Genomic DNA, 13353 nt, shown 5'->3' with positions numbered 1-13353 from the left:
GAGTCAGTTGTGTAGAAACGCGAGACGAACGGCAGTGTACGTTATAGCGCGACAAGGAGCAGGTGTGCAGTAAATGTGAATGTAGCCTACTAGTTTTGTTTTTCTGATGAGTACTAATTCTTTCCAAGATCACCAACTCATGTCAGGTTTTGCCCCAGCTGCAAGCCAAGAGTCATCAATATAGAAGTCATCCAAGCACCAAACCTCTCCCTTAATTTATTTATATTTCTACGTTTCACATCATGGCACCGTCCAGTACTATAACTGCAATGGCAGCCTCACGCTTCAATCTAAACCAGAAATAGCCTAAACGGGTTGTCCTCAAACTGAAGGCATAGAATCAAAGAGCTGTTGCCTCAAGCATTTTCCAGTGGTTCCAGAGCCAGACTAACATGCCGTGCATTCTGGGTAACTCTGGGGCAGAAACAGACAGGTCTTTGTGTCTGTCTCTGAACTCAAAAACACCACTGGTAATCGGACCAGACACACACGCACACACTTCTCTGCACTTCCTCATCAAAGAGGACATGTAACCAGCTTCTCTCTCGGAGTCTGACAGAGTGTACCATTTTGAGTTTCCGAAGGATTAAAATACAGCGTTGTATTGGGGCACCATCTTAGATATTAAAACAAGATTGAACTTGTCCCACCCAGGGCCCATATGTCAGAAGACACTGATTGAGTCAGGACAGAGGATCCATATGCATTAGCTGGGCCATTGGACCACAGTCCTGGACAGAGGCTGGACAATGAATTGTTCTCTGCAAAGAATGAGGCCTCTGTTTAGGGAAGTTTGACACGCAGTGAGAGGGAGAGAGGCTGGAGAAAGAGAGGGAGGCAGGGATGTGGTTGTGAAGAGAGTGTTCTGTTCAGTCTCTTGTTCTACAGTATTTATACATATACAGGAGCCACATGCTACGATAGAATGGCAGATAAAGCCTGAGTAGATGCATACGTAAGAACTAAAGGCTGCTGCAGGTAGTAGTTCTCACAGTGTATCTGTAAAACCATAATGGTTCAACCCACATCCTACCAAGATCTGTGCAGACCTACGTTATAGTCTTCATGATGTTCATAACTTCACGCTTTCTCACTGTATCACACAGAAACCTAGTTTGTGGCATCAGGAAGGAGAGGCATCAGCTGACTCGATCTGAGAAAGATGGCATCCTAGCAGTTCCTCGTAGGCTACTCTACCCCTTTGTCTTCCAAATGATAATTTGAACTACCACCAAGCTATTTGCACTAATAGATTAACTTTCAGTTATAGCCAACATAAACGCAACCTTCCCCATTACGCACATGCCCCAGAAACGCTCAATAAGGCCCGCAGCATGGAATCGTGCGAGAAAGAGACTTTATCCAATTCTTTTGAAGCTGTATTGGAGAAACACTTCGCACGAGACTCAATGCCTGCCTGGATGAGCTGAAATCTGGCCTGAATGAATACAAGAAAGACATCAAAGAGCTGTGCAATGAATGTGTTTCTTTGTCCAAGCTCGTGGGAAAATCCGAGGCCACTATTACCAAACACAGAAAATCACTTGAACCCCTAGAACACATGCTTGAACTTCTAGAATCCAATCTTTTCGAGATGGAAGATTAAAAGAAGGTTCTCTCCTTGCTCAATTAATCGAGAAGAAGGAATTGAAAAGAACAATGCTATTTCCTACTTAACATAGTATATCCCCAAATTGTTCCCACTGCTGTCTGGTTCTCCCATAGAACTTAAAGTATGTGCTGTCACCACATAGGCATACCTCGGCCTAACAAGAAGAGGATCATGATACTGAAGCTTCTCCGGTATACTGACGCCGACCACATGGTCAAGGCTTCCAGGGATTAATCACTGGATATTGCGGCCAAGCCGTGCGCTTTGCCCATGACTTCAGTGCGCACACCAGGAGCAGACACCAGCCCTGCTACCCTCTGATGAACAAGGCACGGGAGGCCGGCTACCAAGCCTTCCTCCTCTACCCAGCAACAATCAAGTTGACTCGGTCGACAGAGCAGCTAACCTTCCAGAACATTACCACGGCTAAATGCTTCATTGCATCCTGGGACTCTACTGCAATGAAAATGAATTACTTAAAAATAATACAATGAGATTTTCTGGATTTTTGTGTTAGATTCCGTCTCTCACAGTTGAAGTGTACCTATGATAAAAATGACAGAACTCTACATGCTTTGTAAGTCAGAAAACCTGCAAAATCGGCAGTGTATCAAATACTTATTCTCCCCACTGTATATATATTCCAACTCAAACAAACATTACCAATCTGTTCATAATGGAACAAAGATATACCAGCAGTAGATATTAACTGCAGTACCTTCTGGTCCAGTATCACATTTTCATCAAGAAACCCAAAAGACCCACTATAATTTTTCCCATGAGTTATGTGATTCCCAAAAACTTTCCAGGTGAACATATGTCTGTATGCTCTGCCCCCAGGGTACTCTTGGCACATTTATTCATATGGTCTGGAAGTGCCCAGAGGTTTTCTCCTTTTGGTATTCTGTGGCTTCATCACTATCAGGCATTTTGTCTAAACCCATCCCATGTCTGCCTAATGTGCTTCTGTTTAATGACGACTCTTCACTGATCACAACATACAGGCATAGAAAGATTTGGCTTGCCGGCACAACAGCAGCCAAGACACTCTGCCACATCAGAAATGCATTTACTAATGGACATAACTCAACTTGAACTCTCGATCTCTCGATTGCATGTTGCAAAATCAGAGAATATTAACATGTGTACAACAACACTTGGCAGTATGAAATCATTACTTAGGGGGCAGTATTTTGATGTTTGGATGAAAAATGTACTCAAATGAAACTGCCTATTTCTCAGGCCCAGAATCTAGAATATGCATATAATTGTCAGATTACGATAGAAAACACTCTAAAGTTTCCAAAACGGACAAATTATTGTCTGTGAGTATAACAGAACTGATATTGCAGGTGAAAACCTGAGGAAAATCCAACCAGGAAGTGCTGTTTTTCCTGAAATCTCTCTGTTCCATTGCATGCCTTCCCTCCATTTAAAGGGATATCAACCAGATTCATTTTCCTATGGCTTCCACATGGTGTGAACAGTCTTTAGACATAGTTTCAGGCTTTTATTCTGAAAAATTAGCGAGAAAGATCACATCGTGTCATTGGATGGCTGGGTGCCAGCAGAGTTTTGCATGCGTGAGCAGCTTGGAGCAGACATTTTCTCTCTCACTCCTATTGAAAAAGCTACGGTCCGGTTGAAATATTATCGATTATTTATTGTAAAAACAACCTGAGGATTGATTATAAAAAACATTTGACATGTTTCTACGAACTTTATAGATAGTATTTGGAATTTGTCTGCCCCGTCGTGACCGCTCAAGCCTGTGGATTTCTGAACATAACGCGCCTTGTCAACAAAAAAAGTTATAAAAACTTGATCACAAAAAAAAAGAAACCTAGTGTGACAAGTTGAGTGTAACCGAGGGTAAGATAGTAAGTTAGTGCCAGTGAGAAACAAAGAGACTAAAATGTTGCTGTTTCAAAACCAAGTAGGAGTAGGCTTCTCTTGCGAAACACATCTAACCCTTGTGGGAGTATAAATGTTGTATGAAGACAAAGATAAGGTTGTCAGCAACTTTGGTGCTATACTAAGAGCTTGATACACAGTTTTACAAAATACCAAAATACTGGTACCGACAGTGATGGGAATGAAAAGAGGAAGCGCTGAGCTGAAAGTGTGTATCTGAATGTGCGTGTGTTTGTGTGTTGTGTGTCTCTCTCTTTGTGTGTGTGTGTGTCAAAACAACTTAACCAGGCTGTTTCTGGACCCTCTCAATGTTTCTGCTGACAGTTATGGGGCAGAGGGGAAGCTTTAACTCTAGATGTCAAGTAGTGTTTTAGTCCATTGATCAAGGGTTAGGCTACAACAGGGTTAGGGTTAACCCTAACCCTTATGGGATTTTCCCCCTCGCATTTCCTTGGTGGTATTCAGTGTTATAAAATGGTTAAAAGTAAGTGCTGTTGGGAACCTATATTGATCAAGGATTAGGCTACAGCATTCTGAAGTAGTTTTATGGGTGTTTTTTGTCTTTCCTTGTATGCTTCAGTAATTATATAAATCGATAGTTTAAGCCTTTTTATCTCACAATGCTTTGATATTCAGTCAGTAAAACAAATGATTAACACTATGACTTCGGAAGTGTGAATTATTCTCTTTTCTCGTAATGATGAACTTCTCACATACTTAATATTCTCTCACACAAGGTTTTGCCAAGATGGTTCACTTCAACTCTGTGAGGAACAAGATACTGTAGTGTAGTGAAAGCTACATGAACAAGAGACTGAAAAACTGGCAACAACGAAAACCCTAACCCCAATGGTTGTTTCTAGTCAGTTGTGGTGTAGATTCTAGTCCCAACCATAGCCCAACAGCCTGGTAGGTAAATATCTGATTAGTACCACCATTTTACTTATCTAAAAACATTATTACTTGTCTTACAGGATCAACGTGATAACAATGTGCTGATTCCATAGGAAAATAATAACACTGTGTCAATACCGAAGGATGGAAGATTGGTTCTTCCATCTTTGTGGGGACCAAAAATCCCCAAAAGTCCCAACAAGGAAAATTATCCCATGTGGGGACATTTCCCACGTCCCCATGATGACAACGGCTATGATAAGCTTAGGGGTTAGGGTTACAATTAGGTTTAGGAGTTAGGTTTAGGGTTATAGGTTAGGGTTAAAGTAAAGAGTTGTGAAAAATAGGATTTTGAATAGAAATCAATTTTAGGTGCCCATAGGGATAGAAGAACAGGGTGTGTGTGTGTGTGTGTGTAAAACCCTTATTTGGCACCTGTTATATTTTGGGACCCAGATTCTAATTTGCTTGCGCTGTAGCGTCCAACAAATATGACGGCCATATTGGGTGTTATGATTATGAGAAATGCAGCGTGTACATCTAGGTCAAAGATAATGACCGAGCTACACACAATACAGCACCAGAAAAATAGGTGTTTGGAACACATTTTTTAAATAGCCTTTGTGTCAATGTAGATCATGTTGAGCTTTCCAGTGGCATTTGGAATATGTCTCATGTCAGTTAGGGGATTGAATGTTACATTGTAATATTGCCTAATCTTGTTGCCAGCCCTATGCAGCTCCCTGTGGATTAGTTTATAAACCCTTATGTAAAGTATACTTATGTACCTTATCTAAAGTGTGACAAAACACTTCCATTGTGTGGTGGGGCTGGGTATTGTGACAGGAAAAATAACAACTTCAATTGTCTCTGTATAATTGATAAATAAAGAGGAATTGTATAGCATTGTGTCTGTCTGACTGAAGGTTCTGTGGTTGTCTCGGGCAGGCGGAACGGAGCAGTGGCGAAGGGAATTCCCGGAACATTCCGGAGTCGATGCATCACGGCAGCTTGGAGAACAACCTCGATCTGGACCTGAGCGGCATCCCAGACTCCCAACGCTACCTCGACTCTTCCCACCGCAGCCTAGACTCCTCCTACCGCTCCCTGCCCCCCGGACTCAACAGCTTGCAGCAGAAGATCCTCAGGGTTTGTTTTTTAATGGTTATAAAGATTTCCTAGAGTTTAGAGTGGTGGGCCACAACAGGGGGGAGGGATGCTGGTTCAAATCCAAAGGCCGATTGGAATATCTTGTGGGGAGTGGGCCGCAAGAGGGTTCCTGGCATAAGTATCCTAGATGCAATCGCTTGCCATTACCCTGCCATTATACAACGTGTTTGTGTGCCTAGCAGGTTTGGCTAAAATAAAAATGAATTTCTGTGGACTGTAAGGAACATGGTAAAGAACAAGAAGGCCCGTTTATGCTCCCAATTAATGCTTTATTGACAACGTTTCGATCGAAAACAAATTTTCATCAGGTTTAACGGACTTAGTGCTCACTTCGCAAAATATACACAATACACCTCATATGACCAGGCGTCCGCATGCTTCCCAGCCGAAACAGTTCGAAAGAGTTTGTGTATATATTATGACAACATTTTGTGACGTTTTTCTTCGTTTTGGACTTCTTCAGTAAGTGTTTTTATGGCTGTTCGGACACACACATTTTTTTCTCAGAGCAAGCCTTAAGTCGGTAGCTGAAGTCTACTACCCTTCGTCGATGACTGGTCAACAGTAGGGATTCTTCAATAAAGTCTTTGTTGTCATTCAACAAGAGACAACTCGTTTTCATGCACATTTTTTCATTGAGAAATACTGCACCAAACATCTTAGTTAGATGTAAAATTGCGTAACTAATATCACTTCGTCAATTTTTTATTATTTTTTAAATTACATTTCTTTAGTTGTCTACATTTCTTTAGTTGATTACTTGACTATTTTGAAGAAGTGTATACTGGCTGCAAAATAGACAAACGGTATTATCAAAGATTTACATAACTAACCCAAATAGACCACCACCTGACACTGGTCCATATCCTTTCTTACCGCTCCGTTAAAAATCACTCCACACTCACAGGAAAAAAACTCCCGCTCCAAATGTGCTCCATTAATTAAAATCACAATTTAATTAACACCCATCTTAACACTCTGACTACCTGGACCTACAATTTTCTTTAGGTATTGAAACCAAACCATATGGGTTTGAATGAAAAGTATTTGAATACACATGAAAAGGTGAATGTAAGAAGCGAACATCATTTCAAATGGGCTACATTTCATATTAAACAGTACATAAACACTCTAAATAGGTCAGGAGCCAGACAGGGAGCATAAGAAGGAACAAAAAAAAGATTATTTAGGCTATATTATTTATATTATTTCAAGGCTATAGGCTATAGTACATTGTGAAAGATTTGAGAGTGCGACACAATAGGCTGGTAGGGACATAAAGAGCTCAACATTTAAACAACATTTCGTTGTATTAAATCATTATAGTCTATAAATTGCACATACTTGTAATTCAATTGTGACTTACTTATAATTAAATACAAATTAAAATGAAAAATGACATAGTTGAAGTCGAAAGTTTACATACACCTTAGCCAAATACATTTGAACTCCTTTTTTCACAATTCCTGACATTTCATCCTGGTAAAAATCCCCTGTCCTGTCTTAGGTCAGTTAGGATCACCAATTTATTGTAAGAATTTTTATAGAAAATAATAGAAAAGAGAATGATTTATTTCAGCTTTTATTTCTTTCATCACATTCCCAGTGGGTCAGAAGTTTACATACACTCAATTAGTATTTGGTAGCATTGCCTTTAAATTATTTAACTTGGGTCAAACGTTTCGGGTAGCCTTCCACAAGCTTCCCACAATAAGTTGGGGGAATTTTGGCCCATTCCTGCTGACAGAGCTGGTGTAACTGAGTCAGGTTTGTAAGGCCTCCTTGCTTGCACACACTTTTTCAGTTCTACCCACACATTTTCTATAGGATTGAGGTCAGGGCTTTGTGATGGCCACTTCAATACCTTGACTTTGTTGTCCTTAAGCCATTTTGCCACAACTTCAGAAGTATGCTTGAGGTCATTGTCCATTTGGAAGACCCATTTGCGACCAAGCTTTAACTTCCTGACTGATGTCTTGAGATGTTGCTTCAATATATCCACATCATTTTCCTCCCTCATGATGCCACCTATTTTGTGAAGTGCACCAGTCCCTGCTGCAGCAAAGCACCCACACAACATGAGGCTGCCACCCCCGTGCTTCACCTTTGGGATGGTGTTCTTCAGCTTGCAAGCCTCCCCTTTTTTCCACCAAACATAATGATGGCCATTATGGCCAAATAGTTATATTTTTGTTTCATCAGACCAGAGGACATTTCTCCAAAAAGTACAATCTTTGTCCCCATGTGGAGTTGTAAACCGTAGTCTGGCTTTTTTATGGTGGTTTTGGAGCAGTGGCTTCTTCCTTGCTGAGCGGCCTTTCAGGTTATGTCAATATTGGACTCGTTTTACTGTGGATATAGATACTTTTGTACCTGTTTCCCCGGCATCTTCACAAGGTCCTTTGCTGTTGTTCTGGGATTGATTTGCACTTTTCGTATGTATGTCCATCTCTAGGAGACAGAATGCGTCTCCTTCCTGAGCGGTATGACAGCTGCATGGTCCCATGGTGTTTATACTTGGATACTATTTTTTGTACAGATGAACTTGGTACCTTCAGGCGTTTGGAAATTTCTCCCAAGCATGAACCAGACTTATGGAAGTTTACACTTTTTTTCTGAGGTCTTGGCTGATTTCTGTTGATTTTCCCATAATGTGTCAAGCAAAGAGGCACTGAGTTTGAAGGTAGGCCTTGACATACATCCACAGGGACACCTCCAATTGACTGAAATGATGTCAATTAGCCTATCAGAAGATTCTAAAGGCTTGACATAATTTTTCCAAGCTGTTTAAAACTTCTTATGGATAGCGTCCCACCTGGCCAACATCCTGTGAAATGGCAGAGCGCCAAATTCAAATTAAATTACTATAAATATTAAACTTTTAGGAAATCACAAGTGCAATACATCAAAATAAAGCTTAACTTCTTGTTAATCCAGCCAAGGTGTCAGATTTCAAAAAGGCTTTACGGCGAAAGCAAACCATGCGATTATCTGAGGACAGCGTCCAGCACACAAATGCATAACAAATCATTTTCAACCAGGGAGTTGTGAAACGAAAGTCAGAAATAGCTATATAATATATGCCTTACCTTTGAAGATCTTCTACTGTTGGCATTCCAAAATGTCCTAGTTACATTACAAAAGGTCCTTTTGTTCAATAAAGTCATTTTTTATATCCATAAAAACTCGGTCAATAATCCACTCGGTTTCCCTCCTTTAAAATGCATACAAAATGAATCCCAAACGTTACCAATAAACTTATCCAAACAAGTCAATCAATGTTTATAATCAAACCTTAGGTACCCTAATATGCAAATAAACAATACAATTTAAGACAGAGAATCGTTATTGTCTTTACCGGAGGTAAACATTAAGAACGAGCTCTCTCGGCCATGCGCTTGGAAACACTACAGCCAAAATGGGAGCCACTTAGAAAAACTACAACTTCTCCCTAATTTTCCCCAAAAACCAGCTTGTAACTCTTTCTAAAGACTTGACATCTCGTGGAAGCCCTAAGAACTGCAATCGGGGACAATTTCGCCCTATTATAAAAGTGCCAGGCATTGAAATCAATGGTATGCTTTTATTTTATTTTATGGTTTGTCCTCTGGGTTTCGCCTGCCATTTCAGTTCTGTTATACTCACAGACATTATTTTAACGGTTTTAGAAACTTTTGTGTTTTCTATAAAATCTACCAATTATATGCATATCCTAGCTTCTGGGCCTGAGTAGCAGGCAGTTTACTTTAGGCACGCTTTTCATCTGGACGTCAAAATACCGCCCCCTATTCCAAAGAAGTTAAAGGCACAATCAACTTAGTGTATGTAAACTTATGACACACTGGCATTGTGATACAGTGAATTATAAGTGAAATAATCTGTCTGTAAACAATTGTTGGAAAAATGATTTGTGTCATGCACAAAGTAGACTTGCCAAAACTATAGTTTGTTAACAAGACATTAGTGGAGTGGTTGAAAAATTAGTTTTAATGACTCCAACCTAAGTGTATATAAACCTCCGACTTCAACTGTATTAAGTGCTTTTGAATTCGTTTTTAGAAAGACGTGGCTTCAGGCTCATGCGATGGTGCCTGGAGAGCTGGCCAGCAGCAGAGAATATCCTCTCCAAACAGCCACTGGGCAGAGATGCAGAGTTGTTTTAACATGTTTCTTTCGGTAGGCCTGAAGGTTTTTAGGCAAAATAACCCAATCAAAACGGAACACTCCTTGAACGTGGGAATACGCCTGAGTCTATTGGCTCGTTCTAGCATGTATTTGCATATTTCCGTTAGCGAAGTCCTACTCTGAAGTGCACATGTGCAATATCTGAATTATCATTTGCACTTCTTCTTAACAACACACTTTTTTGAAACCCACTCTGTTCAAAACAGATTCTATTTTTCAAAACATAGAACTGTATTGAGATCAAATGTTTCACCGGATGCAGAACACAGGAGTAAAATCAGGACTCTTGATCAGAAAACGCCTGTGGTTGCGCATTTCATGGAGGCTCGTCACATCAGCTCTCTGAGATACATTGGTATCGAACATGTTAAGGCTCTAGGAGGGGGGAGATACTGATAATCTATCACTGAGGAAATAATTGTATTGGACTCACAATTGATCCAACATGTCTCCTAAAGGTCTGAACCAAGAGGTTGATGTCAGGCCATTTCTTACATGAATATGTTACGTTGATTTATTTAAAAAAAAAACTAATTAAATGGAAATATTACATTTACATAATTATTCAGACCCTTTACTCAGAACATTGTTGAAGCACATTTAGTAGCGATTACAACCTTGAGTCTTTTGGGGTTTGACGCTAGAAGCTTGGTACACCTGTATTTGGGAGTTCCTCCCATTCTTCTCTGTAGATCCTTTCAAGCTCTGTCAGGTTATATGGGGAGTGTCGCTGCACAGCTATTTTCAGGTCTCTCCAGAGATCAGTTTCAAGTCAAGGCTCTGGCTGGGCCACTCAAGGACAATCAGAGACTTGTCCCGAAGCCACTCCTATGTTGTCTTGGCTATGTGCTTAGGGTCGTTGTCCTGTTGGAAGGTGAACCTTCACCCTAGTCTGAGGTCCTTATCCTTCTGGAGCAGGTTTTCATCAAGGATCTCTCTGTCCTTTGCTTCGTTCATCTTTCCCCTCGATCCTGACTAGTCTCCCAGTCATGCCGCTGAAAAACATCCCCACAGCATGATGCTGCCACCACCAAATTTCCTTCAGACGTGACACTTGCCATCCAGGCCAAATAGTTGAATCTTGGTTTCATCAGAACAGAACATCTTCTTTCTCATGGTCTGAGAGTCCTTTCAGTGCCTTTTGGCAAACTCCAAGCGGGCTGTCATGTGCCTTTTACTGAGGAGTGGCTTGTGTCTGACCACTGTACCATATTGGTGGAGTGCTGCAGAGATGGTTGCCCTTCTGGAAGGTTGTCCCCTGTCCACAGAGGATCTCTCGAGCTCTGTCAGAGTGACCATTGGTTTCTTGGTTCCCTTTTTTATTTATTTACTTCACCTTTATTTAACCAAGTAGGCCAGTTGAGAACAAGCTCTCATTTAAACTGCGACCTGGCCAAGATAAAGCAAAGCAGTGCGACAAAAACAACAGAGTTACACATAAACAAATGTAAAGTCAATAACACAATAGAAAAATATACAGTGGGGCAAAAAAGTATTTAGTCAGCCACCAGACAAAATGAGAAAAAAATCCAGAAAATCACATTGTAGGATTTTTAATGAATTTATTTGCAAATTATGGTGGAAAATAAGTATTTGGTCAATAACAAAAGTTTATCTCAATACTTTGTTATATACCCTTTGTTGGCAATGACAGAGGTCAAATGTTTTCTGTAAGTCTTCACAAGGTTTTCACACACTGTTACTGGTATTTTGGCCCATTCCTCCATGCAGATCTCCTCTAGAGCAGTGATGTTTTGGGGCTGTTGCTGGGCAACACAGACTTTCAACTCCCTCCAAAGATTTTCTATGGGGTTGAGATCTGGAGACTGGCTAGGCCACTCCAGGACCTTGAAATGCTTCTTACGAAGCCACTCCTTTGTTGCCCGGGCGGTGTGTTTGGGATCATTGTCATGCTGAAAGACCCAGCCACGTTTCATCTTCAATGCCTTTGCTGATGGAAGGAGGTTTTCACTCAAAATCTCACGATACATGGCCCCATTTATTTATTCCTTTACACGGATCAGTCGTCCTGGTCCCTTTGCAGAAAAACAGCCCCAAAGCATGATGTTTCCTCCCCCTATGCTTCAAAGTAGGTATGGTGTTCTTTGGATGCAACTCAGCATTCTTTGTCCTCCAAACACGACAAGTTGAGTTTTTACCAAAAAGTTCTATTTTGGTTTCATCTGACCATGTGACATTCTCCCAATCTTCTTCTGGATCATCCAAATGCTCTCTAGCAAACCTCAGACGGCTCTGGACATGTACTGGCTTAAGCAGGGGAACACGTCTGGCACTACAGGATTTGAGTCCCTGGCGGCGTAGTGTGTTACTGATGGTAGGCTTTGTTTCTTTGGTCCCAGCTCTCTGCAGGTCATTCACTAGGTCCCCCATGTGGTTATGGGATTTTTGCTCACTGATCTTGTGATCATTTTGACCCCACGGGGTGAGATCTTGCGTGGAGCCCCAGATCGAGGGAGATTATCAGTGGTCTTGTATGTCTTCCATTTCCTAATAATTGCTCCCACAGTTGATTTCTTCAAACCAAGCTGCTTACCTATTGCAGATTCAGTCTTCCCAGCCTGGTGCAGGTCTACAATTTTGCTTCTGGTGTCCTTTGACAGCTCTTTGGTCTTGGCCATAGTGGAGTTTGGAGTGTGACTGTTTGAGGTTGTGGACAGGTCTCTTTTATACTGATAAGTTCAAACAGGTGCCATTAATACAATACGAGTGGAGGACAGAGGAGCCTCTTAAAGAAGAAGTTACAGGTCTGTGAGAGCCAGAAATCTTGCTTGTTTGTAGGTGACCAAATACTTATTTTCCACCATAATTTGCAAATAAATTCTACAATGTGATTTTATGGATTTTTTTTCTCATTGTCTGTTTTAGTTGAAGTGTACCGATGATGAAAATTACAGGCCTCTCTCGTCTTTTTAAGTTGGAGAACTTGCACAATTGGTGGCTGACTATATACAGTGGGGCAAAAAAGTATGTACAGTTTGTGCAAATGTTGACGATTAGGGAGGTAAGGCAATAAATTGGCCATAGAGGTGAAATAATTACAATTTAGCATTAACACTGGAGTGATACATGTGGAGATGATGTGCAAGTAGAGATACTGGGGTGCAAAAAGATAAATATCAATATGGGGATGAGGTAGTTGGGTGTGCTATTTACAGATTTTCTGTGTACAGGTATAGTGATCGGTAAGCTGCTCTGATAGCTGATGCTAAAAGTTAGAGAGGGAGATATAAGTCTCCAGCTTCAGTGATTTTGGCAATTCGTTCCAGTCATTGGCAGCAGAGAACTGGAAGGAAAGGCAGCCAAATGAAGTGTTGGCTTTGGGGATGACCAGTGAAATATACCTGCTGGTGCGCATGCACAATTGGTGGCTGACTAAATACTTTTTTGCCCCACTGTATCTTATATCGTTTTCAAGGTAGTCTTGTTGTTAATCCCACCACAGTGTCCGATTTCAAATAGGATTTCCGGGGAAAGCACCACAAACGATTATGTTAGGTCACCAACAACTCACTAAAATACACAGCCAATTTTACCAGCCAAAGAGAGAGAGAAAAAAA

At 40.9% G+C, this 13353-nt stretch overlaps 1 protein-coding gene across 3 annotated transcripts in view; it reads left to right on the top strand.

Moving 5' to 3' along the window:
• The window catches only part of LOC135524056 (transmembrane and coiled-coil domain protein 3-like), a 51560-nt gene that overhangs the window by 25651 nt on the left and 12556 nt on the right, over positions 1–13353 (top strand). For all 3 annotated transcript variants that reach the window (XR_010452899.1, XR_010452900.1, XM_064951203.1), the window contains exon 2: positions 5369–5569. Coding sequence is in view for 1 of the 3 variants with exons in the window: in XM_064951203.1 (XP_064807275.1) it covers positions 5369–5569 (201 nt within the window). In the remaining 2 variants the exon portion in view is untranslated. The remainder of the gene's footprint in view (positions 1–5368; positions 5570–13353) is intronic.

Source organism: Oncorhynchus masou, chromosome 31 (genome assembly GCF_036934945.1).
Source record: "Oncorhynchus masou masou isolate Uvic2021 chromosome 31, UVic_Omas_1.1, whole genome shotgun sequence".
Taxonomy (NCBI): domain Eukaryota; kingdom Metazoa; phylum Chordata; class Actinopteri; order Salmoniformes; family Salmonidae; genus Oncorhynchus; species Oncorhynchus masou.
Note: the sequence above shows the minus strand (reverse complement) of the source record. Positions and strands in the feature narration are given on the sequence as shown.